Genomic DNA, 26355 nt, shown 5'->3' with positions numbered 1-26355 from the left:
GGTAGGTGATACAAGAACGCAGGGGAATGTGATACAAGGAGGTAGAGGAAGGTGATACAGGAACGCGGGGAATGTGATACAAGGAGGTACAGGTAGGTGATACAAGAACGCAGGGAATGTGATACAAGGAGGTAGAGGTAGGTCTTATACAAGAACGCAGGGAATGTGATACAAGGAGGTACATGTAGGTGATACAAGAACGCGGGGAATGTGATACAAGGAGGTAGAGGTAGGTGATACAAGAACGCGGGGAATGTGATACAAGGAGGTAGAGGTAGGTGATACAAGAACGTGGTGAATGTGATACAAGGAGGTAGAGGTAGGTGATACAAGAACGCGGGGAATGTGATACAAGGAGGTAGAGGTAGGTGATACAAGAACGTGGTGAATGTGATACAAGGAGGCAGAGGTAGGTGATACAAGAACGCGGGGAATGTGATACAAGGAGGTAGAGGTAGGTGATACAAGAACGCGGGGAATGTGATACAAGGAGGTAGAGGTAGGTGATACAAGAACGTGGTGAATGTGATACAAGGAGGCAGAGGTAGGTATTACAACCATGTAGAGGAAGGTGATACAACCATGTAGAGGAAGGTGATACAAGGAGGTAGAGGAAGGTAATACAACCATGTAGGGGAAGGTGATACAACCATGGGGAAGGAGGTGATACAAGCAGGTAGAGGAAGGTGATAGAACCATGTAGAGGAAGGTGATAGAACCATGTAGAGGAAGGTGATAGAACCATGTAGAGGAAGGTGATACAACTATGTAGAGGAAGGTGATAGAACCATGTAGAGGAAGGTGATAGAACCATGTAGAGGAAGGTGATAGAACCATGTAGAGGAAGGTGATACAACCATGTAGAGGAAGGTGATACAAGCAGGTAGAGGAAGGTTATACAACCATGTAGAGGAAGGTGATACAACCATGTCGAGGAAGGTGATACAACCAGGTAGAGGAAGGTGATACAACCACGTAGAGGAAGGTGATATAACCATGTAGAGGAAGGTGAAACAACCATGTAGAGGAAGGTGATACAACCATGTAGTGAAAGTGGTGCAACCATGTAGAGGAAGGTGATACAACCATGCAGATTAAGGTGATACAACCATGTAGTAGAAGGTGATACAACCTGGTAGAGGAAGGTGATAGAACCATGTTGATGAAGGTGATACAACCATGTAGAATAGAGTGATACAACCACGGGGAAGGAGGTGATACAACCATGTAGAGGAATGTGATTCAAGTAGGTAGAGGAAGGTGATACAACCATGTAGATTAAGATGATACAACCATGTAGAGGAAGGTGATACAACCAGGTAGAGGAAGGTGATACAACCATGTAGAGGAAGGTGATACAACCATGCAGATTAAGGTTATACAACCATGTAGAGTAAGGTGATACAACCATGTAGAGGAAGGTGATACACGCAGGTAGAGGAAGGTGATACAACCATGTAGAGGAACGTGATACAAGCAGGTAGAGGAAGGTGATAAAACCATGTAGATTAAGGTGATACAACCATGTAGAGGAAGGTGATACAACCATGTAGAGGAAAGTGATACAAGCATGTAGAGGAAGGTGATACAACCATGTAGAGGAAGGTGATACAAGCAGGTAGAGGAAGGTGATTAAACCATGTAGATTAAGGTGATACAACCATGTAGAGGAAGGTGATACAACCATGTAGAGGAAAGTGATACAAGCATGTAGAGGAAGGTGATACAACCATGTAGAGGAAGGTGATACAAGCAGGTAGAGGAGGGTGATACAACCAGGTAGAGTAAGGTGATACAAGCAGGTAGAGAAAGGTGATACAACCATGTAGAGGAAGGTGATACAACCATGTAGAGGAAGGTGATACAAGCAGGTAGAGAAAGGTGATACAACTATGTAGAGGAAGGTGATACAAGCAGGCAGATGAAGGTGATAGGACCATGTAGAGGAAGGTTATACAACCATGTAGAGGAAGGTGATACATCCATGTAGAGGAAGGTGATACAAGCAGGTAGAGGAAGGTGATACAACCATGTAGAAGAAGGTGATACAACCATGTAGAGGAAGGTGATACAACCATGTAGTGGAAGGTGATACAACCATGTAGAGGAAGGTGATACAAGCAGGTAGAGGAAGGTGATACAACTATGTAGAGGAAGGTGATACAAGCAGGTAGAGGAGGGTGATACAACCAGGTAGAGGAGGGTGATACAACCATGTAGAGGAGGGTGATACAACAAGGGAGAGGAAGGTTATACAACCATGTGGAGGAAGGTGATACATCCATGTAGAGGAAGGTGATACAAGCAGGTAGAGCAAGGTGATACAACAATGTAGAAGAAGGTGATACAACCATGTAGAGGAAGGTGATACAACCATGTAGAGGAAGGTGATAGAACCATGTAGAGGAAGGTGATACAAGCAGGTAGAGGAAGGGGATACAACCATGTAGAATAGAGTGATACAACCACGGGGAAGGAGGTGATACAAGAAGGTAGAGGAAGGTTATACATCCATGTAGAGGAAGGTGATACAACCATGTAGAGGAAGGTGATACAACCATGTCGAGGAAGGTGATACAACCATGTAGAGGAAGGTGATACAACCACGGGGAAGGAGGTGATACAAGCAGGTAGAGGAAGGTGATACAAGCAGGTAGAGGAAGGTGATACAACCATGTAGAGGAAGGTGATACAACCATGTAGTGGCAGGTGATACAACCATGCAGATTAAGGTTATACAACCATGTAGAGGAAGGTGATACAACCATGTAGAGGAAGGTGATACACGCAGGTAGAGGAAGGTGATACAACCATGTAGAGGAATGTGATTCAAGTAGGTAGAGGAAGGTGATACATCCATGTAGAGGAAGGTGATACAAGCAGGTAGAGGAAGGTGATACAACCATGTAGAAGAAGGTGATACAACCATGTAGAGGAAGGTGATACAACCATGTAGAGGAAGGTGATACAACCATGTAGAGGAAGGTGATACAAGGAGGTAGAGGAAGGTGATACAACCATGTAGAGGAAGGTGATACAAGCAGGTAGAGGAGGGTGATACAACCATGTAGAGGAGGGTGATACAACCATGTAGAGGAGGGTGATACAACAAGGGAGAGGAAGGTTATACAACCATGTAGAGGAAGGTGATACATCGATGTAGAGGAAGGTGATACAAGCAGGTAGAGGAAGGTGATACAACCATGTAGAAGAAGGTGATACAACCATGTAGAGGAAGGTGATACAACCATGTAGAGGAAGGTGATACAACCATGTAGAGGAAGGTGATACAAGCAGGTAGAGGAAGGGGATACAACCATGTAGATTAGAGTGATACAACCACGGGGAAGGAGGTGATACAAGCAGGTAGAGGAAGGTGATACATCCATGTAGAGGAAGGTGATACAACCATGTAGAGGAAGGTGATACAACCATGTAGAGGAAGGTGATACAAGCAGGTAGAGGAAGGTGATACAACCATGTAGAGGAAGGTGATACAACCATGTAGTGGCAGGTGATACAACCATGCAGATTAAGGTTATACAACCATGTAGAGGAAGGTGATACAACCATGTAGAGGAAGGTGATACAACCATGTAGAGGAAGGTGATACAACCATGTAGTGGCAGGTGATACAACCATGCAGATTAAGGTTATACAACCATGTAGAGGAAGGTGATACAACCATGTAGAGGAAGGTGATACACGCAGGTAGAGGAAGGTGATACAACCATGTAGAAGAATGTGATTCAAGTAGGTAGAGGAAGGTGATACAACCATGTAGATTAAGGTGATACAACCATGTAGAGGAAGGTGATACAACCAGGTAGACGAAGGTGATACAACCATGTAGAGGAAGGTGATACAACCATGCAGATTAAGGTTATACAACCATGTAGAGTAAGGTGATACAACCATGTAGAGGAAGGTGATACACGCAGGTAGAGGAAGGTGATACAACCATGTAGAGGAACGTGATACAAGCAGGTAGAGGAAGGTGATACAACCATGTAGATTAAGGTGATACAACCATGTAGAGGAAGGTGATACAACCATGTAGAGGAAAGTGATACAAGCATGTAGAGGAAGGTGATACAACCATGTAGAGGAAGGTGATACAATCATGTAGAGGAAGGTGATACAAGCAGGTAGAGGAGGGTGATACAACCAGGTTGAGGAAGGTGATACAACCAGGTAGAGGAAGGTGATACAAGCAGGTAGAGGAAGGTGATACAACCATGTAGAGGAAGGTGATACAAACATGTAGAGGAAGTTGATACAAGCAGGTAGAGAAAGGTGATACAACCATGTAGAGGAAGGTGATACAAGCAGGCAGATGAAGGTGATAGAACCATGTAGAGGAAGGTTATACAACCATGTAGAGGAAGGTGATACATCCATGTAGAGGAAGGTGATACAAGCAGGTAGAGGAAGGTGATACAACCATGTAGAAGAAGGTGATACAACCATGTAGAGGAAGGTGATACAACCATGTAGAGGAAGGTGATACAACCACGTAGAGGAAGGTGATACAACCATGTAGAGGAAGGTGATACAAGCAGGTAGAGGAAGGTTATACAACCATGTAGAGGAAGGTGATACAACCATGTCGAGGAAGGTGATACAACCAGGTAGAGGAAGGTGATACAACCACGTAGAGGAAGGTGATATAACCATGTAGAGGAAGGTGAAACAACCATGTAGAGGAAGGTGATACAACCATGTAGTGAAAGTGGTGCAACCATGTAGAGGAAGGTGATACAACCATGCAGATTAAGGTGATACAACCATGTAGTAGAAGGTGATACAACCTGGTAGAGGAAGGTGATAGAACCATGTTGATGAAGGTGATACAACCATGTAGAATAGAGTGATACAACCACGGGGAAGGAGGTGATACAACCATGTAGAGGAATGTGATTCAAGTAGGTAGAGGAAGGTGATACAACCATGTAGATTAAGATGATACAACCATGTAGAGGAAGGTGATACAACCAGGTAGAGGAAGGTGATACAACCATGTAGAGGAAGGTGATACAACCATGCAGATTAAGGTTATACAACCATGTAGAGTAAGGTGATACAACCATGTAGAGGAAGGTGATACACGCAGGTAGAGGAAGGTGATACAACCATGTAGAGGAACGTGATACAAGCAGGTAGAGGAAGGTGATAAAACCATGTAGATTAAGGTGATACAACCATGTAGAGGAAGGTGATACAACCATGTAGAGGAAAGTGATACAAGCATGTAGAGGAAGGTGATACAACCATGTAGAGGAAGGTGATACAAGCAGGTAGAGGAAGGTGATTAAACCATGTAGATTAAGGTGATACAACCATGTAGAGGAAGGTGATACAACCATGTAGAGGAAAGTGATACAAGCATGTAGAGGAAGGTGATACAACCATGTAGAGGAAGGTGATACAAGCAGGTAGAGGAGGGTGATACAACCAGGTAGAGTAAGGTGATACAAGCAGGTAGAGAAAGGTGATACAACCATGTAGAGGAAGGTGATACAACCATGTAGAGGAAGGTGATACAAGCAGGTAGAGAAAGGTGATACAACTATGTAGAGGAAGGTGATACAAGCAGGCAGATGAAGGTGATAGGACCATGTAGAGGAAGGTTATACAACCATGTAGAGGAAGGTGATACATCCATGTAGAGGAAGGTGATACAAGCAGGTAGAGGAAGGTGATACAACCATGTAGAAGAAGGTGATACAACCATGTAGAGGAAGGTGATACAACCATGTAGTGGAAGGTGATACAACCATGTAGAGGAAGGTGATACAAGCAGGTAGAGGAAGGTGATACAACTATGTAGAGGAAGGTGATACAAGCAGGTAGAGGAGGGTGATACAACCAGGTAGAGGAGGGTGATACAACCATGTAGAGGAGGGTGATACAACAAGGGAGAGGAAGGTTATACAACCATGTGGAGGAAGGTGATACATCCATGTAGAGGAAGGTGATACAAGCAGGTAGAGCAAGGTGATACAACAATGTAGAAGAAGGTGATACAACCATGTAGAGGAAGGTGATACAACCATGTAGAGGAAGGTGATAGAACCATGTAGAGGAAGGTGATACAAGCAGGTAGAGGAAGGGGATACAACCATGTAGAATAGAGTGATACAACCACGGGGAAGGAGGTGATACAAGAAGGTAGAGGAAGGTTATACATCCATGTAGAGGAAGGTGATACAACCATGTAGAGGAAGGTGATACAACCATGTCGAGGAAGGTGATACAACCATGTAGAGGAAGGTGATACAACCACGGGGAAGGAGGTGATACAAGCAGGTAGAGGAAGGTGATACAAGCAGGTAGAGGAAGGTGATACAACCATGTAGAGGAAGGTGATACAACCATGTAGTGGCAGGTGATACAACCATGCAGATTAAGGTTATACAACCATGTAGAGGAAGGTGATACAACCATGTAGAGGAAGGTGATACACGCAGGTAGAGGAAGGTGATACAACCATGTAGAGGAATGTGATTCAAGTAGGTAGAGGAAGGTGATACATCCATGTAGAGGAAGGTGATACAAGCAGGTAGAGGAAGGTGATACAACCATGTAGAAGAAGGTGATACAACCATGTAGAGGAAGGTGATACAACCATGTAGAGGAAGGTGATACAACCATGTAGAGGAAGGTGATACAAGGAGGTAGAGGAAGGTGATACAACCATGTAGAGGAAGGTGATACAAGCAGGTAGAGGAGGGTGATACAACCATGTAGAGGAGGGTGATACAACCATGTAGAGGAGGGTGATACAACAAGGGAGAGGAAGGTTATACAACCATGTAGAGGAAGGTGATACATCGATGTAGAGGAAGGTGATACAAGCAGGTAGAGGAAGGTGATACAACCATGTAGAAGAAGGTGATACAACCATGTAGAGGAAGGTGATACAACCATGTAGAGGAAGGTGATACAACCATGTAGAGGAAGGTGATACAAGCAGGTAGAGGAAGGGGATACAACCATGTAGATTAGAGTGATACAACCACGGGGAAGGAGGTGATACAAGCAGGTAGAGGAAGGTGATACATCCATGTAGAGGAAGGTGATACAACCATGTAGAGGAAGGTGATACAACCATGTAGAGGAAGGTGATACAAGCAGGTAGAGGAAGGTGATACAACCATGTAGAGGAAGGTGATACAACCATGTAGTGGCAGGTGATACAACCATGCAGATTAAGGTTATACAACCATGTAGAGGAAGGTGATACAACCATGTAGAGGAAGGTGATACAACCATGTAGAGGAAGGTGATACAACCATGTAGTGGCAGGTGATACAACCATGCAGATTAAGGTTATACAACCATGTAGAGGAAGGTGATACAACCATGTAGAGGAAGGTGATACACGCAGGTAGAGGAAGGTGATACAACCATGTAGAAGAATGTGATTCAAGTAGGTAGAGGAAGGTGATACAACCATGTAGATTAAGGTGATACAACCATGTAGAGGAAGGTGATACAACCAGGTAGACGAAGGTGATACAACCATGTAGAGGAAGGTGATACAACCATGCAGATTAAGGTTATACAACCATGTAGAGTAAGGTGATACAACCATGTAGAGGAAGGTGATACACGCAGGTAGAGGAAGGTGATGCAACCATGTAGAGGAACGTGATACAAGCAGGTAGAGGAAGGTGATACAACCATGTAGATTAAGGTGATACAACCATGTAGAGGAAGGTGATACAACCATGTAGAGGAAAGTGATACAAGCATGTAGAGGAAGGTGATACAACCATGTAGAGGAAGGTGATACAATCATGTAGAGGAAGGTGATACAAGCAGGTAGAGGAGGGTGATACAACCAGGTTGAGGAAGGTGATACAACCAGGTAGAGGAAGGTGATACAAGCAGGTAGAGGAAGGTGATACAACCATGTAGAGGAAGGTGATACAAACATGTAGAGGAAGTTGATACAAGCAGGTAGAGAAAGGTGATACAACCATGTAGAGGAAGGTGATACAAGCAGGCAGATGAAGGTGATAGAACCATGTAGAGGAAGGTTATACAACCATGTAGAGGAAGGTGATACATCCATGTAGAGGAAGGTGATACAAGCAGGTAGAGGAAGGTGATACAACCATGTAGAAGAAGGTGATACAACCATGTAGAGGAAGGTGATACAACCATGTAGAGGAAGGTGATACAACCATGTAGAGGAAGGTGATACAAGCAGGTAGAGGAAGGTGATACAACCATGTAGAGGAAGGTGATACAAGCAGGTAGAGGAGGGTGATACAACAAGGGAGAGGAAGGTGATACACCCATGTAGAGGAAGGTGATACGACCATGTAGAGGAGGGTGATACAACCATGGAGAGGAGGGTGATACAACAAGGGAGAGGAAGGTTATACAACCATGTAGAGGAAGGTGATACATCCATGTAGAGGAAGGTGATACAAGCAGGTAGAGGAAGGTGATACAAATATGTAGAAGAAGGTGATACAACCATGTAGAGGAAGGTGATACAACCATGTAGAGGAAGGTGATACAACCATGTAGAGGAAGGTGATACAAGCAGGTAGAGGAAGGTGATACAACCATGTAGAAGAAGGTGATACAACCATGTAGAGGAAGGTGATACAACCATGTAGAGGAAGGTGATACAACCATGTAGAGGAAGGTGATACAACCAGGTGAAGGAAGCTAGTTGAGGTGATGATGGTCGCCTGCCACCTGGAATCTTACCCTAAAATGTCGTTCATTTAAAGATAAAGTTCCACTGAGAATAGCAATGGTTTTACTTATGTTAAAAGGTACCTTTAATATGACTACATACTGGACAGTTTGGTCACACATGATTCACATTTTTAACCCCTTACAGGCTAAAACAGATTTGGTGGTCTGGCTTGGTTGATTTCGTGTCACCCAGGCCCAATGCCGTGGGGCGTTTCTCGTGATCATGATATCAACCACCGGTTATGTTTTACAGCAAGCCTAGAGATAGCTGGAATATAGTTGTCTTGGGCTGTAAAACAACATTCACTCTCATTTTTTTTAATCCAGACATCAACGAGTGTGAAAGCGACCCCTGTCAACATGAAGGTACTTGTGTGGACCTAGTTGGCACATACAAGTGTATATGTAAACAAGGATTCACTGGACTAAGGTGTATCAAAGGTAAGGCAAGAGTCAGTGGTGTTCGGGACATCCCTCTAGAAAGACCATCAAGTGGTCGAAATAACTAAACTTATACAGTTACGTGCATGTGTGTGTGTGTGTGTGTGTGTGTGTGTGTGTGTGTGTGTGTGTGTGTGTGTGTGTGTGTGTGTAACTGTCCAGAGAAATGCCGGTTTTATAGTGCTAGCCTACTGAGATACCTTGTCACAGTTGATAGGTGGTTGAAGTACATGGATAGCCCACTCAGACACAGCATCCTGACTCGTACTTTGGTATGACGCTGCCAGGGATCGAACCACCTACCTTCCTCTGTCTTGACAGACCTTCTACCCAATAGACCATGGCGGCAATTTACTTACTATAATCTTCAGTTCACCTCAACCCGTATTAGTTGTTCTGACCGAGTGGCATTCTTTCCCAAAGGTGAAATTTAACTCTTAAGAAACTTCTGTTTTATAAAAGATATGAATTTTTTGTGATATTCTTTACAGTGAAAACTGGTAGATTTTAATGAAGAATATTTTCCCCTAGATATACGTCACTGTGACAGCAAGCCCTGCCTCCACGGTGGCACGTGTGTTGATGGAAATAACACCCATACTTGTATCTGCCCTACAGGCTTCACAGGACCTACGTGTGAAGCAGGTTGGTTACCACTTGTCCTTCCCTGTCAACCAAATTTCTTACTTCAAAGCTAGAACCCAGTGCAAAGTTCGGTCTATGATGTTTGTCGCCAAAATACTTTTTTCTTTTGCAAAATATCCCAAGAGCCAATCTGTGCACAAGTCTCAATTAATTGGTGTGTCATGAGGTATTTTCCAAAATGAAACCCAACGGTGAACTAAGAAGTCGGTAAATACAGATTTTGATTGTGAAATCAGAAAATGACAACACAGGACCAAAGAATCATTAATAAATTATTTTCAAAAACACTGTTTGGATTTACAATCCACAAGTCAATAAAATGGTCCAAGAATTGATGATAGTGCACTCACGCATTATGCATTATGTTGTCGTATTGGTCGTTGAGCTATCCAATTGGTGCACAGAGGATGAAGGCGCAGCTGTTTTGTTTGTTTGTTCGTTTGTTTGTTGTTTTACGCCGCACTCAGCGATATTCCAGCTATATGGCGGCGGTCTGTAAAATAATCGAGTCTGGACCAGACAATCCAGTGATTGACATCATGAGCATCGATCCACGCAATTGAGATCGATGACATGCATCAACTTAGTCAGCGAGCCTGGCCACCCGATCCTGTTAATCGCCTTTTACGACAAGCATAGTCGCCTTTTACGGCAAGCATAGTCGCCTTTTACGGCAAGCATAGTCGCCTTTTACGGCAAGCATGGGTTGCTGAAGACTTGTGTTTTGAAGTTGAATATATAGACGACAGATATCTTATGGAAATGCAACACACACGTAAGCCTTTGAATATAAAGCAATACCTGAGAACCAGTATCGATTATCCGATGAAACAGAGTCTATGAAATAATTCGTTTACCTCGAAAGCCTATATGTTGTAGATGTGCGTCATTGTGACAAGCAACCATGTTTCAACGGGGCCACTTGTACAGACGGACTTGGCGATTTCACCTGCACTTGTGAGGAGGGCTTTTCAGGAGTGTACTGCGAATCAGGTAGGAGTGTATACTTGTACTATCTACATGTCCATAATACCGAAAGAAATGGTCCTGAATCCTCAGATAGATTTTGATTACTGACTGTATGAAAACTGTACTTCTTGTCATGAAACGTAGGCCTCTCATTTCTAAACATTTGGCTAAATAATCTATTTCCGAACTATAAATTCGATGGTCAAAATAGAGTGAGTGAGTTTGGGTTTAACGCCGCTTTTAACATTATTCCAGTTATATCACGGCGTGTCAGCTTAATGTGGGAGGAAAGCCCGAAGTGATGCAGGTCTCAGACATTTACCAGTTCGGTGAAACCCACGAGCACGGGTATGGTGCTGACAAACCTAGAAACATAATCGGGGCGAACCGGGAATCGAACCGACAATCATAGGTTTCTGGCGTGCCCAAGGGACGCATTCTGCACAGCCAATCGCGGCGCCTTAGACGACTGGGCCACCCTTGCCCCCCTGGTCGAAATAGAAATAACAATGAACTTATATTCATAAAGCATAGTCTTGTGATCCCTTATTGTCAAATCGTATCCCTTTTTGTCGACTAGGAGAAATATAAACAACACAAATGAAATGAAAAATATTTCATTTCAAATGGTTAATTTTCCGAGCTGTGAAGTAGACATAAATTAATGGAAATTAGAAAGAAAACATCGAATTCGAAAATAAAAGAAACGAAAAGCCTTTCCATGATTAAGCAATGAAAGCAACGCTTACTTGTGAAGCTGATAATCAAATACATGACAAACAAGTCATTTAAAAAACTATTTTGTTGCATGGTGGCCTGATTAGAACAGTTTCGAATCGGTCTGCAGCACTCTATTACTGGTCTTCAAAGGCGACATAATTGAAGTCAGGACGTTGTTCATAACATCCCCGGTTTATCTTGCCGCTATTCCATTATGTAAAGACCGGAATGATTTGGGTGTTGCTGACTGCATTGTTAAACATCGTTCCCTCGTTAAGCACGATACATGTGCGGGTCAGATTAGTACTAACCTTTTCTATGTTGTAGTTTGCACGCCCGACAAAGTGGATCTACTCTTTATGAAAGACGTGTCAGGTACCATCGTGGACGATTACTATGAAAAAATGATTGCTTTCATGAATAGTTTACTGAATGTGCTTGATGTGAGACCAGACGGCACCAACGTTGCTCTGTCAGTGTTCTCGGGTCGTGTAAAGGTGGACTTTCATCTGAACGATTACAAATACAACAGAACAGGAATGTTAATGACGATTAACCAGCAAACATGGAGAGGTGGCAAAACGTACTTGGCCCTGGCTTTCGAAATGGCTGTACACGAAGTCTTCAATGAAACCAATGGTGACCGACCTGATGCTAAGAACGTTGCCATACTTTTCACTGATGGAAGGCGTAGCGGGTCGATGGACATCGGTCCTGTTGTCAAAGATTTACAAGCCAAAGCCAAAGTCATGATGGTGTTAATATCCGACAATGCCGACATGGTTACTGTCAGGAGCGTTGTTTCCCCACCTGCAAGGGCCAACATATTCCATATTGATGATGCGAATCTCACAGACTTGTTAAAGAAGCGGATTGTAACCAGCACATGCAGAAGTCCATAGCGGGTGCTCCACTCTAGTAGCTGGTCATACTGTGACAAAATGTTTGGGGCATACCGACAATCAGTAATTAAAAAGTGCACATGTGTTTACATCGGTTTTGTGGTTTATTAAAAATACGGTGGGTGAGAAAATGGACTGGCTAATGCAGGGAGAATGATGCAGGGGTGGGTGGATTAAGGCAAAAAGATATTGTGACGATCTCTGATGTGTTTGATGTTGATGACGTCCCCACAAGCGTCATATGAGACTACGCCATCTTCGTGCCTTCCCATGGCTCGCCATCTGTCATTTTCAGTTAGGTGTGGCATAGTGAAATCTCATCAAATAAATATAAACCTTTTGTGGTGCACTTCAGAAAATCGCACTGAGTAGCAATGATATGAGATTGCGTATCTGTTTCTTTAAAGAGAACATCTGAAGCAATTCCTCCCGATGTAATATTAGCAACAATTAGTTGGTTGCGTTTCGATCTCTTTCATAAACATGTTCCCTCGTTCAAATCCCAGAAGTTTGTATAAAAGAACCGAGTCACAATAACTTTATCCTTTTGGTATAGACGGATGGTTTGGTGATACATGGGTGTGAGAAACACTGAGCGGATAGGTCATACAGTGAGTGATTTGATTATACAGGACTGGGTGCAACCACCATCTGTGTGAAATAGCTGGCGTCGTGTACATGTATGTGTAAAGGTTCTAAAAGTTTGTTTGTTTGTTTGTTTGTTGTTTAACGCCGCAATCACCAATATTCCAGCTATATGACGGCGGTCTGTAAAATAATCGAGTCTAGACCAGAAAATCCAGTGATTGACATCATGAGCATCGATCCACGCAATTGGAATCGATGACATCATCAACCAAGTCAGCGAGTCTGACCACCCGATCCCGTTAGTCGCCTTTTACGACAAGCATAGTCGCCTTTTACGGCAAGTATGGGTTGCTGAAGACCTATTCTATCTCGGAATCTAAAAGTAGTCAACATGACTATTTTGAACAGCACTCTGCGTCTGTAACATCACACATTTCTCTTTTATGCAAATTGTGTGAGTGGCAGGTGCTGCCGGAGGAGCAGGTCATGCTTGTTGCAATCGCCTGGTGTCATCATTTGAGTTCTGTGGTCCGTTCATTTTATTTTAGATCCCCTGATCGAAGATCCAGGTTAGGTCTTCAGGAACCCATGCTTGTTTCAAAAGGCGACTAACGGGATCAGATGGTCAGACTCACTGAATTGGTTGATGTATACTTGTATCCCAATAGCATGGTCATGATGGTAATCACTTGATAGTCCGGACCAAATTCGATTATTAACAGACCGCCGTCATATAGTTGTAATATTCTTGAGTGCGGCGTCAAATAAAAACAAACAAACTATTGTATAATTTAAGCCACTATTGTGCCCTTTACGCCCAATGGAATCCAAGTGAGTGATAGCACTTGAACCTATATGGAATTATATTAATCTAGAAGGATGACTGGATAGAGTAGGTAAAATAAATAGTAATAATTATGGGAAATCTCTACTGAAAGCTGAGAACTGCCTCCGTATATAAGTGCAATAATCTTTGACGCAACGTTAAACCAAATTTCGACTCACCTCACCCAAAGGCTGAGTCTGGTTTATGCTTCCGACTATGCCATGAACACGTGTATATAAATCACTAAAAAATAATACTAATAACAGGTGCTCACAAAAAGGTAAGCATGGTCTTCCCCACGGGTGACACCCATCACAAACACATGCAAAAATAACACGTCAACGCCAAGTAACGGCACGGCATATGTTCAGCTGAAAAAAACCACATGTCCACCATCAAATGTTTTGAAAGGGTTAATAACGCTTTGAATGATGTAAGCCTGATCATGCAGCCTCCGAACTAGAGTCATTTGAAAGTGCATACTTGATTGTACATCACAAGTTATAAAATGGAGACACCAAAGACTGGAGCTGCTGGAAACTAAGTCTTCAAAAAGGCAACGTTGACATTTGGAAAGTTGAAGTCATCTCTCTTGTCACAGTGGGTTGTTTTGTCACGCCTTTATTTTATACATAGATCTAAATGTGAAACAGATGTGATTGTTTCCCTGGTCTGTTTTAGTTCTAGTTTATGTGGTAAATCAGTGGAAGGAATTGACTATTTGACCATTATCAGATCAACAATACATGACATTATCACCAAATTTTACATATAAAAACTTATGTTATCAATCAGGAAGTGCAGAAAGTCATGTTGTAAGAATACACAAAGTTGACTTATTCTTTTTATATTTTTGAAATAATTTATGATATTTTCATCTTGGAAAAACTTAAGTTTAGACAATGCCTGAGTTGAAGTATGGGCTATGTTTCCTAAAGGGTATTGCAATGTTTATGGGCCTACTCCATAAGCAAACCCTAGCTTCTGTCATAGCGACCGATTTGGAACAATTTCTGTGTGAATACGTATTATTTTCAAAGGTCTATTACCCCGGAGCCATGACATGCCGTTCCATGTCCATCCCTCTAATAGCCTTAAATGAAGTCTACCGTATAGTGTATCCAGAGAAACCATTGGGTTAGGCTGTTGTGAACAGCAATGCCATATGGATGTAATGGCGAATAACAGACGTTGGCAGTCTTTCGAACCAACGAACTTTAAACAATGTATTGAGTCATCCTAAAGACGTCGACTCAGCCATGGTGACAAGAAAGGACGAAGGCAAAAGATACCATTTATTTGGAAGATCTGTTGCATCTCCTCCAGTAACAATTGGGACTGCACAAAGCAAGATCATGACTATACTCTGTGTCACTGAAAGAAATTAATCGAATCCAGCAACTTCAAGGAAGGACTTTCTTTCAGTTTACAGAAAGAAAGTATTTGAGACAAGTGGAATTGGTACCATAAGGATTCTCAAAAACTCAAAAGAACTGTTTCATTCTGTCAAAACTTTTTATTAGACTTTGTACACCACTATCCCACATGCAAAATTTAAGGAAAAACTTCATTCCTTGACCATGGTGCCTGTGTTACAAAACTTGGTGACCACACATACAGTTACGTATCTGTATTCAAAGGTTCAGGACAATTTGTGAAAAATGAAAGCAAATGCCATCTGAAGTTTACTGAGAAAACAATACTGTATGTATGACAAGAGGTGTGACATCAACTTTCTAAAAGTCAACTTTCTATTCATGTCGAGCAATGTGCCAACAGCTTCAGCCTTGGGTGTTTACATTTCACAACTTTCGAGAAACAATCGCGCATGCTCTTTCTACCAAGATTTGAAAGAGCGTCATACGAATTTTGGCCAGAAGGTGTTTGATTCAAGGTCTTAGTGAAGCTTTCAAAAAGTTTCATGGTTGACGCGTCGGTGACACAAATGAGTTCTGATGCAATTCCCTATCGACCATTACTTATTTGATGGTTATCGCAACTATTGATCCCCATTGTTGTGTACAATGACTGTCAGCCAATTATGTCACTGTGTCTGTGATCAATGTTACGCTTTGTTACTTCTGTTATAGCGACTGATTTATGACTACCATTGTCTGCAGTACATTTGACTCCAAAGGCGAATTACCCTGTAGCCATGTCTCCATAACTTAATTGTCATTACGTTTTAGGCGCTAATCCCCGTTGTTAATCCTCACCAACATTTCATTGTATATTGACTGTCAGTCAGCCTGGACTACCATATCACTTCCCTTTAACTACTGCTTTTTATAGTATGGCATTTATTGCCCTAATTGATCATCCCATGAACTGTGTTGGTTAATCACGCCCATATGGCCAATGTCCAAAGCAATGTCATTGTCTCTTTGTATGTCCATTGTTGTTCATTACTATATATGTGCTACCATTACACTGTTACTTGGGTGTTAGTCAGGCTTGGTATTCCGAGTGCTGGCATAGGGCCGACCTCGAGCAGGATGTACCGCTCGTAGGAAACGTCCTGAGGTGAGCTGGAGCTCCGCTCACCTCTTGTACGCCTGAGCTGGAAGGTCCGCGTATTGCTTTGTTTGTGTTGTCAGAGCAGGTATTCCGCTCATTGTGCATTTGTTGTTTATTGTTTACATGTTGTGCATAAAGCGTTCCTGGACAGTTATGTCGATTTTGTCCTTCTTTCCCCGAAGAGCTAATTCCCCGTCAACATGCGCGTTGACACTTCATTAAAACATGCATTACTTGTTACCTTGGGAGCATATAAAGAGGAGATTCATGAGAAGGCATCAGGATCAGTACTTGTGTGAAGGGTATACACAAGGAAATAGTGAACATTACGGACGTGTCGGATGGAAGGAATCTGCCTGTTTTCGTGCATGCCAATAAACTTTGTATTTGTAACAGAACCTATTCAAAATGAAATGTGTGGGATTTCAGATAGTTCATTTGGCCGGAAGTGTGTGTGTCTTTAAGGTATGAAATTGTACTGTATTTGATATGTGTTCTCAAACCGGAAGTCACCCATATGCGTAATAAAAGTGATTCATTCTACTGTCGTATGGCGATAAATGAAGGAATATAACTTTCTGATTAAGTGCAACTATGACCCGTGAAGATTCCGGGGTAGAATAGGTCTTGCAACCCATGCTTGCCGTAAAAGGTGACTATGCTTGTCGTAAAAGGCGACTAACGGGCGATGCATGTCATCGATCCCAATTGCGTGGATCGATGATCATGATATGAATCACTGGATTGTCTGGTCAAGACTCGATTATTACTATTGTACACTCGTCATATAGCTGGAATATTGCTGAGTGCAGCTTTAAACAACAAACAAACCAACCAACCAACATACTGCATGCATACTTTGAAAACGACAGTAATGACAGTTGATTCTAGAGAATATAATTTTCTAATCAAAGCATCAGATATATTCTACTTCCTATTTAATTGTTTCGAATTGGAGACCAATAGGGAATAAGTTCAACTGGAGTGTTTATTGTTTATGTCAGCTACCACCAACGTTTGCCCAATTTGAAACTGTATATGTGTCTGAAAGGATTGCTTTATGTGTTTGAAGTTTTGAGACCCATAAAAAAGATCGTTCTGGGTCGGTTGCCCTTTTAGCAAATAGTGAAAACAACCCCAGTTGTGGGTACAATCGCGGAAACCCTTTACCCTGAAATTACCCATGCTCGTGTCTGTACAAGCTATACGAACAACAAAGGAGTGTGTGAGTTGGATTCAACGCCGCTTTTAACAGTATTCCAGTTATATTGCGGCCTTTCAGCTTAATGTAGGAGGAAACCCCGAAATGATGCAGGTCTCAGACGTTTACTACTTCGGTGAAACCCACGAGCACGGGTATAGTGCTGACAAACCTAGACACATAATCGGGGTGAACCGGGATTCGAACCCACCATCATAGGTTTCTATGCGTGCCCAAGGGACGCAACTCTGCACAGCGAATCGTGGCGCCTTAGACGACTCGGCCACCCGTGCCCTCAACAACAAAGGAAATCATCAACTGTACAACAATATATTCTGTTTAGAAGTCCTTGTGGGTGCAACATACGACAGTTTTTGGACTGATGCAAGTAGTATGGATAGAGCGATAAAATGTGAGAGGAGAAGTGTGTGCTCCCTTTTGTTCAAAACCTGGAAATGTTCCGAGATTGCATAATAAATCTGTAGAACAGAAGATGTCTAGAAACAATTATGACAGATATAGTTTATTCAGTATTGGAGGCCTCGTGGCCCGGGTTACAATTTAATTTTGACATGTCATTGATTAATAGAACAAGAAAACAGCGTTATCAATATTCCCCGCCATCGGGTGCATTCGTATTTTGTTTGTTCATTCTGTAGTGAATGTACACGGAGGGTAACTCCAGAACAAAAAAAACCATTAAGCCATCAGTGCAGAGATGTTTTGTGAATGGCCTGATTGCAAGCACGAAGTAAATTGTTAAATCCATCAGGAGAAAGTAGGCTTGTATGGGTGCCACTTGTATATACACTGTAGTGGTTTTGTTTCACCATTCACACAAACATGTCAATTAGGTAATTTTGGTAACGGTTCTCAGACAACCCTAAATCCACTTCAAAATCAAAAATAGCATAACAGTTTCAGTACTGTGTTAATATAGGTATAACGTTTCATGGATAATATATGAAAACAATAATGGATACATGATTCAGAAATACACAATCCACCTGATTGCTAAGTTACTCTTTGGTTATGTAAGAAACCTGTTAAGTCCAACGTGTTGCCAAGGAAACAGCAAAAGGCACCAGTTCAGCATGTGTTTGAAACTTATGCAATGTTTCACAATAAAATATCAAATGGTTTCCGAGTTATGTTCCGGAAACGAATGCTACGAGTATTGAGTTTAAATCCAAACACAAAATTGTTTTTCGGAAATACAAAACAAAAAAAAGCCACAAGTTCAGCATGTGCTTGATACATGTACATAGTTTCGTAATAAAATATTTAACGGTTTCCCAGTTATGTTCCGTCAGTTCTTTCTTGCTGCAGATGAATTTGATGTTGGCGGCGATCTGAAACAAAAGAAACACTTCTATTAGGAATATGTTACTTGCATTTAGTCTATACGAAAATGCAGTGTTTGGCTTCATACCATGACAGCATTTTAAACGCAGTCTACAATGCCATAATACTGATCATTGACAACAATAAAAGAAATTCCTTTTATTATATACTGCAGTGTGAAAGTTTTCTGAAGCAGAGGAAAGTGATATGTTCATTGCAGTGAGCATAAACCTTCAGCTCGCTAACTTGGTTGATGCATGTCATCGTATCCCAAATGCGTAGGTCTTCAGCAACCCATGCTTGCCGTAAACGATGACTATGCTTGTCGTAAAAGGCGACTAACGGGAAAGGGTGGTCAGGCTCGCTAACTTGGTTGATGCATGTCATCGTATCCCAACTGCGTAGATCGATGCTCATGATGTCAATTACTGGATTGTCTCGTCCAGACTCGGTTATTTACAGACCGCAGTCTTATAGTTGGAATATTGCCGAGTGCGGCATTAAATAACAAACAAACAAACAAACAAACGAAATCGGAATCAGCGAAGAATAAGTGAATACGTATACGTCAGTTAAGATCCACAGTGATCACCACACAAGAGTCCCAACCTAATTAGACAAGAACTATTCTTACCTGAAATGTAAGAAGATCCACATGGCCAACGCAATCAACAGGCCAAGAACTAGTGCCCCAGCAAGAGCACCAACAATTATCCACACATTATTGTCCGGATTACACCTCTTATCTGGAATATGCATAGAAATACAAATGAAGCCTTACTTGATATGTACTTATATACAGTTTAGTATTTTACCACATCTGTGATTAGTCAGTGTAGTATATCTAAATCGTTCTTATATTTATTGGAACTCTCCCGACAGATAATTAGTGAGGAACAGTCCTTGGGACCTCTGAAAAACAAATCGTTACGATTTTAAAAAGAAATTAAACCAGCAAGTACGAATGTCATATGTGCTGCTAAATACATGTATTGCATCTATATTTCATATTCTAATACCGTGTGGTTTCTTAGGTGGGGTGGGCATGTAGGTGGTGAGTAGGACGGGTAGACGACAGCCAATGCACAACGGACGCTTGAGGCGTCAGTTCTGATGAGCAGATAGCATAAGCTGGATTTTCTTATGGTGTGGATAGAGGGTTGTACTTAATTCTAAAGAGACATGCTAAATACAACCCTTAATCAGATACACTTCCTTGGGTATTTTGTTGAGAGGTCTCCTTTGTGATTGGTACGTTTTCGGGGCAGTTGCTCTAGTCGGACATATGACACCAACCAAATGTTAACCAACGACCATGCGAATACATTTCGGTACTTACCAAACGCTGTACTCGATACCCATTGGCCATCTGAGCACACGTGACAGTTATCGAGTGGGTGAGGGGAACCGGCGGGAACACAGATGTCACCATTCTTACAGGCCTGGCTCTGAATCAGATATTTAGTCATGTCTGCAACAACCGTACAGTGATGTGAGTGAGTGAGTGAGTATGGTTTTACGCCGCTTTTAGAAATATTCCAGCAATATCACGGCGGGGGACACCAGAAATGGGCTTCACACATTGTACCCATGTCGGGAATCGAACCAGGGTCTTCGGCGTGACGAGCGAACGCTTGAACCTCTGGGCTACCCGACCGCCCCCCGCACAGTGATGAGAACAAAATATTCATTCGATGCACAGTAAAAGCACAAGGACAATACCACTCATAAAGCAAATCATAATACAAACTAATTACTTTCTATGTCCTTATGTTTCAGTGCAATTTGTTCAGATGTTAGTACATATGCCAAAACGTCACATGGAAGGAACACGAAATTTCCGGTACTGAAATGTGGTATTCAAGAAGACATGAGGAGATGTAAGATCAATTTTCACCCTGGATATTGAGCCTGGGCCTATCTTCGAAGCTTTGCCTCTTCAAAAAAGAAACGCAAAGCCAGATTTGTGTGAGGTTGGAAAATACATTTGAGAACTCTTGGAGATTGTAGTCATCTCAGTTATCAGTACATGGAAAAAATCCAAGGCGAAGGTCAGCAACCATCATTATTCCACGTTGGAATCGATAGTGGCCTAACATCTCCTGCCCATGGAAAGGCGAGTATGCAAATCACATCATATGGAATGGTAGCCCACTCGGCCTGCAACGCAAAAGCCAACTGCTGCAACGTCTTGGGTTGTTGTTGACGTCGGCGTAGCCGTCTATCCAATTTATCCAACAGGTGCTCTGTCAGGTTAAAATCCGGAGATCTGGAGGGCCAGCGGAGAACATCAACATCTCTTGTTTGCGGTTGAGGCCATACCCTGTGTTGACGACATCAATGCAGTCGTTGTTGCCGATGTTGTTTACTCGATATGACACGTCGAACAGGACTTCTTGCTCGTAGACCTGCTGCTCTTAAACGGTTTCTCCGCAGTCCGGCAGTTGAGGTGGCTGTGGTCGTCCTTTCACGTAGGTGGCACAGTCGGATGTAGCGATCTTGGGCGGGGCTTGTTTCTCTTGGTCGTCCTGACCTTGGCCAATCACGTGTTGACCCATGCTGTTGAAACTGATCCCATAGCCTTGTGATGGTGCTGGGCGCCACATTGAAAACCCTGGCTACAGCTGATCGGGATTCCCCTGCCTGCAGCGGACTCTGACTTTGTTTCTTTGCACTTCTGTTAATCTTTGCATGTTGTTGAACTGTCACTGTTCGATTGGCGCAGATGCCAGGCACTCATAAACTCTGCACTTTAATACTGTTCATAGTGCTGCTGCACGTGCAGTGCGTGCATATCCATAGCCCTTTTGTTAGTGCATTGGATGCGTTCTTCCGAACCGTACGTGTTTCCCGACTTATGGTTTGCATGTCCTTGTTGCGATCATTTTGATCCGAGACATTTGTCACTGGCAAAAAAGGGCAAATGGAGAAGAGGAATCTGTCGGAATGTCTTTCAGTAGGTGACGTCAATGGTAGAATGCACAAAATGAAAAAGAGCAAACGGAATTTGAATGAAACCATTCTATCCGAGGTTGTAGTTGTTCCTACTGAGAAGGCCTCAACTCACATATACATTATATGTTAACATCAATACATCAATTGTTTGATCACAGAACAAGTGTTACGATGGGACAGGATTTGCTCACCTTTCCGCAAACACTTGGTATTGTCTGTTAGATATGCTCATGATATTGTCAGAATCGTGCAATGAATATTTCTTATATGTATGGAAAGGGATTTACCACAAAGCTGCAAGTGACGACGTTGTTATTGACATCACACTCCTGACATGTTGAGTTGAAGATGACGACTGGACTTTCATCACTGAATGTTTGACCATTATTGGAGACTGACACCAGGTAACCACGGGCAACGGTGATGGAGACGCTAACTTCAAGACGGGCAGCAGGCAGAGAACAGACGCCTTCAGCAAAGCTTTCCACTTCGAGTGTCCGAGTTAAAACTTCACCATAGGTTATGGTATTGTTGTTGTCTATCTGTAAATCAATGTCTACACAGTTAACTCATTTAATGTGTGATTTCATTAAAGAGGGTTTCTTAATTTGCACATGACAGTGCTCAATGTAAACGAAATACAGCTGACAGTCAACAGTTTCTGATCATGCTATCAGAATTGTTATTTAAGTATGTTTTGCATGAATACTAATGAATAACGTCTACATGTGCATCAGTATCCACTAGCAACTAAATGTACGAGCGTATATCTGAATCTGCAAGAATGAATGTACCATTTTATATAATTCTTGCAATACACAGCACTTAAATTTACTCTTGATTCAAACTTGTTTGTTTGTTTGTTGTTCAACGTCGCACTCAGCAATATTCCAGCTTTATGACAGCGGTGTGTAAATAATCGAGTCTGGGCCAGACAATCCAGTGATTGACATCATGATCATCAACCAAGCCTGACCACCCGATCCCGTTAGTCGCCCCTTACGATAAGCATAGTCGCCTTTTACGACAAGCCTCGGTTGCTGAAGACCTATTCTATCCCGGATCTTCACGGGTCCTTAGTTCCAACTCTGAGCCCTGTATACCTTCAAAGGACAAAAATATTTCTAATATCATAGGGCACACAATATACACAGCAGAATCCTGATGATTGGGACAAAATTGGATATCATCATAAGAAGAACCAATGTTCGTTTTCCTCATTCTCATCATTGTAGAGGGGCGGTGGGGTAGCCTTGTGGTTAAAGCGTTCGCTCGTCTCGCCGAAGACCCAGGTTCGATTCCCGACATGGGTACAGTGTGTGAAGCCCATTTGTGGTGTTCCCCGCCGTGATATTGCTGGAATATTGCTAAAAGCGACTTAAAACCTCACTCACTCACTCACTCGTAATTGTAGATCATTACAGTACATTCTGAACAGAAATGGCTGTGTGGAGGCCATAATAACTACTGCGGGGCCCACATTGGAAATCAGATTTGAACCTCTTGAAAAAATTCAGATGTCATCTTTGGTGGGAACATTGGTCAAGTAATTTCTTAAGAGATGATGTTTGCAGTGTGAGGTAATGCATTGTGACAGAATGTATGAGTGGGTGAGTATGACCTTACGCCGTTTTTAGCAATATTCCAGCAACATCACGGCGGGGGACACCAGAAATGGGCTTCACACATTGTACCCATGTCGGGAATCGAACCCGGGTCTTCGGCGTGACGAGCGAACGCTTTAACCACTAGGCTACCCGACATCCCCGACAGAATGTATGAGCATGGTCCAAACTGTCCGAAGTCAAACTTACCAATATAGCGAAAAACGGAACACATGTCTTGAGCCCCACTACGAATTAAACATGTACTAAACATCGTTACATTTTGGCTGATTATTGGCATGTTAGGTTTCAGCTTTCTGCAATGTGAAGGACGAAATGTGCAAGTCGAGGTAACAATTTAAAATATTGAAAATCGGATTTCGACCTCTTTTAACAAATTCAGATGGCATCCTTGGTAGGAACAGGCAATTGTATTTCAGTTTCATAAAGGAGAAGTTTACGTCAGATGACTTAGATAATGTTTTTTTTCTCCATTATGGCCAAACTTCTGCCTTGAACAAGCTGAGTCCTTCACCTGGTGAGCATCCTGCGCGTCTTTGTCTTTAAGAAAGAATGTTATCTCCCAATATATTGAAATTACAGTTTTGATGCATTGAATTTTGGAGAAAAAGGTGTGAATATGTCAAAGGTTTAGGGACGCCGAAAAACGACTTGCAATGACTTAAACATTTCAGGCTGGATGAACTGAAAATAATAATATTTATCTTTTGTTTCAACATTAACATAATGAATAAAACATACCTCGAAGAATCTAGTGCGACAATTACTGTAACTGTTCTCCACGATATACTCTGTAAGCACGTGGCTGGCGTTGCAGGGGTGAGAGGCAACATCGCAGACACCGTCCTCCCTCAGGCCAAATGTTTTTGGCGGTTCAGAGATGTCTACAGAGCAGTCTAAGGCTCCATAGCCAGTCTTACACTGACATTCGCCTTGTGGAGAGACATACATATTTCACTAACAGTGAATAAAGAGATGACACTGAACCGACTCACTTCTTTATGGGCTTACTGCTCCCACTGAATAAAGGACTATTTACCTTAAACGTTAATGTATCTGTAATTCACATTTTATTTACGAAGCCAAGAAAATACAATGAAGTCATTTGTTTTGTCTTTTGCGACGAACATAGATACAATGATGACAATTCAAGATCTCAAGCTATTATATAACCATGTATCATCTGATTCTGGCACCACAAGGAGGGTACCTATGCACAGCAAATGTTTGGCTCCTGACACGACTTGATCGCCAACATTCCACATCATACGGGAAAATGCCATCAGTGCAAGGTAATGCTTTGGACATGTTCTCCTCGTCCAGTTAAACCATTGACATATACTATCCAAAAAAAGAAACGCATAGGTGTTACTGATATGTAAAAACGGAAATAATACCTGTTGTATTCATATTATCGTCAAAATATGTATCAATATTGGTAAGAGCATCAATTGACACACTTCCGTTTGCAACAAATCGATTTTGCTTGAAAATGTTGACTTAGATGTGACTTTCTAGAATGAGTAAGAAATGCATCGCCACAACGCAACAAGTGGCATCTTGCACGTTGAAATTGGGCAGGAAAAGCATGCAGTGTTTGGCAATAAAAAGCAAGCTTGCTTTCGGAAATAGGTATTCGTTCAGAAGGCGTTTCCAAGCCAAATGAGCATGCCACGTCTTGATGCTGCCGCAAGGAACATCGCCATTGGAAGACTGCAGGCTGGAGAGTCCCATTCTTCTGTTGCCCGACGTCTGAATGTTAGCCAAAGCACAATATCACGGCTTGTAGCTCGCTACAACCAAACAGGCACAACAAATGACCGTCCCCGTACAGGAAGACTTAGAGTCACCACACCAGCCCAGGATCGCTACATCCGGGTCCTCCATTTGCGTGACCGTACTGCTACGGGTGAGAGCACTGCAGCCAGGGTGCCAGGACTTAGGAGGATATAAGGCCAGACTGTACAGAACAGGCTGAGAGAACATGGACTGAGAGCCAGGAGACCCTACGTCGGGAACGTGCTACGCCGTCACCATCGTGCTCATCGTCTTCGTTGGTGTAACAACGTGACTGCCTGGAACCTTCGCAACTGGCGACGCATTTAGTTTAGCGATGAGTCCAGATTCCTGTTGCATAGACGTGATGGTAGGAACCGGGTCTACAGACGTGTTCATGAACGTTATGCCCCTAAATGCCTGCGTCAAGTGGACATATTTGGTGGAGGGAGTGTGATGATGTGGGCGGCTATATCCTACACTGATCGTACCGATCTTGTCCACGTCCAGGGAAACCTGACGGCTGTACGCTACAGAGACACAATCCTGCTACCACACCTCCTGCCTGCCATTGACGTCCAACGTGAGATTTTCCAGCAGGACAACGACCGGCCCCACACGGCACGTGTCATAATGACCTTTCTCGCTGCTAACAATGTCAACGTGCTCCCCTGGCCGTCCCGTTCCCCGGATCTTAACCCAATAGAGCACCTGTGGGATGAACTTGATCGCCGTCTCCGTCAGCGTCAACATCAACCCCAAACTCTCCAGGCACTAGCTGTATTTCTGAAGGAGGAGTGGCGGAGGATTCCCCAGGCCGTTATTCAGCGTCTCATCCAGTCCATGACGAGGCATGTGAGAACTGTTATTCATGCACGTGGTGGGCACAACAGATATTGATACTCCATTCACGTTTGAGGAATATTGTGAATGCTTTACCTCAAGTTATGGACATCATTGTATAGACATTGATCTCTCCTAAACGGATGTAAAATTTCATGTACTCAAGTTCATTTATGTTTGAATATACAACATTTTCTCAGCAAATACGGGTTATGCGTTTCTTTTTTTAAAAACTATATGTTCGGACGCAAGAGTATTATATGCTGCCATACAAAATAGTAA

The 26355-nt window shown here is 42.6% G+C and overlaps 2 protein-coding genes across 3 annotated transcripts in view; one reads left to right on the top strand and one right to left on the bottom strand.

Annotated features, from left to right (window-relative positions):
- Positions 1–12487, top strand: part of LOC124131920 (neurogenic locus notch homolog protein 2-like) — a 36669-nt gene extending 24182 nt beyond the window's left edge. For both annotated transcript variants that reach the window (XM_048395938.1, XM_046495452.2), the window contains 4 exons: positions 9049–9162; positions 9694–9807; positions 10687–10800; positions 11824–12487. In XM_048395938.1, the coding sequence (XP_048251895.1) occupies positions 9049–9162; positions 9694–9807; positions 10687–10800; positions 11824–12398 (917 nt within the window). In that variant the 3' untranslated portion in view covers positions 12399–12487. The remainder of the gene's footprint in view (positions 1–9048; positions 9163–9693; positions 9808–10686; positions 10801–11823) is intronic.
- A 5550-nt stretch (positions 12488–18037) lies between these two features.
- Positions 18038–26355, bottom strand: part of LOC124131955 (serine-rich adhesin for platelets-like) — a 62722-nt gene continuing 54404 nt past the window's right edge. The window contains exons 14-18 of the mRNA XM_048396440.1: positions 24196–24386; positions 22117–22371; positions 20214–20322; positions 19509–19620; positions 18038–18882 (exon numbers count right to left, since the gene is read on the bottom strand). Coding sequence (XP_048252397.1) covers positions 18840–18882; positions 19509–19620; positions 20214–20322; positions 22117–22371; positions 24196–24386 — 710 coding nt within the window. The 3' untranslated portion in view covers positions 18038–18839. The remainder of the gene's footprint in view (positions 18883–19508; positions 19621–20213; positions 20323–22116; positions 22372–24195; positions 24387–26355) is intronic.

The sequence above is a fragment of the Haliotis rufescens genome, unplaced genomic scaffold, assembly GCF_023055435.1.
Source record: "Haliotis rufescens isolate VD_foot unplaced genomic scaffold, xgHalRufe1.0.p SCAF_15, whole genome shotgun sequence".
Classification (NCBI taxonomy): Eukaryota; Metazoa; Mollusca; class Gastropoda; order Lepetellida; family Haliotidae; genus Haliotis; species Haliotis rufescens.
Note: the sequence above shows the minus strand (reverse complement) of the source record. Positions and strands in the feature narration are given on the sequence as shown.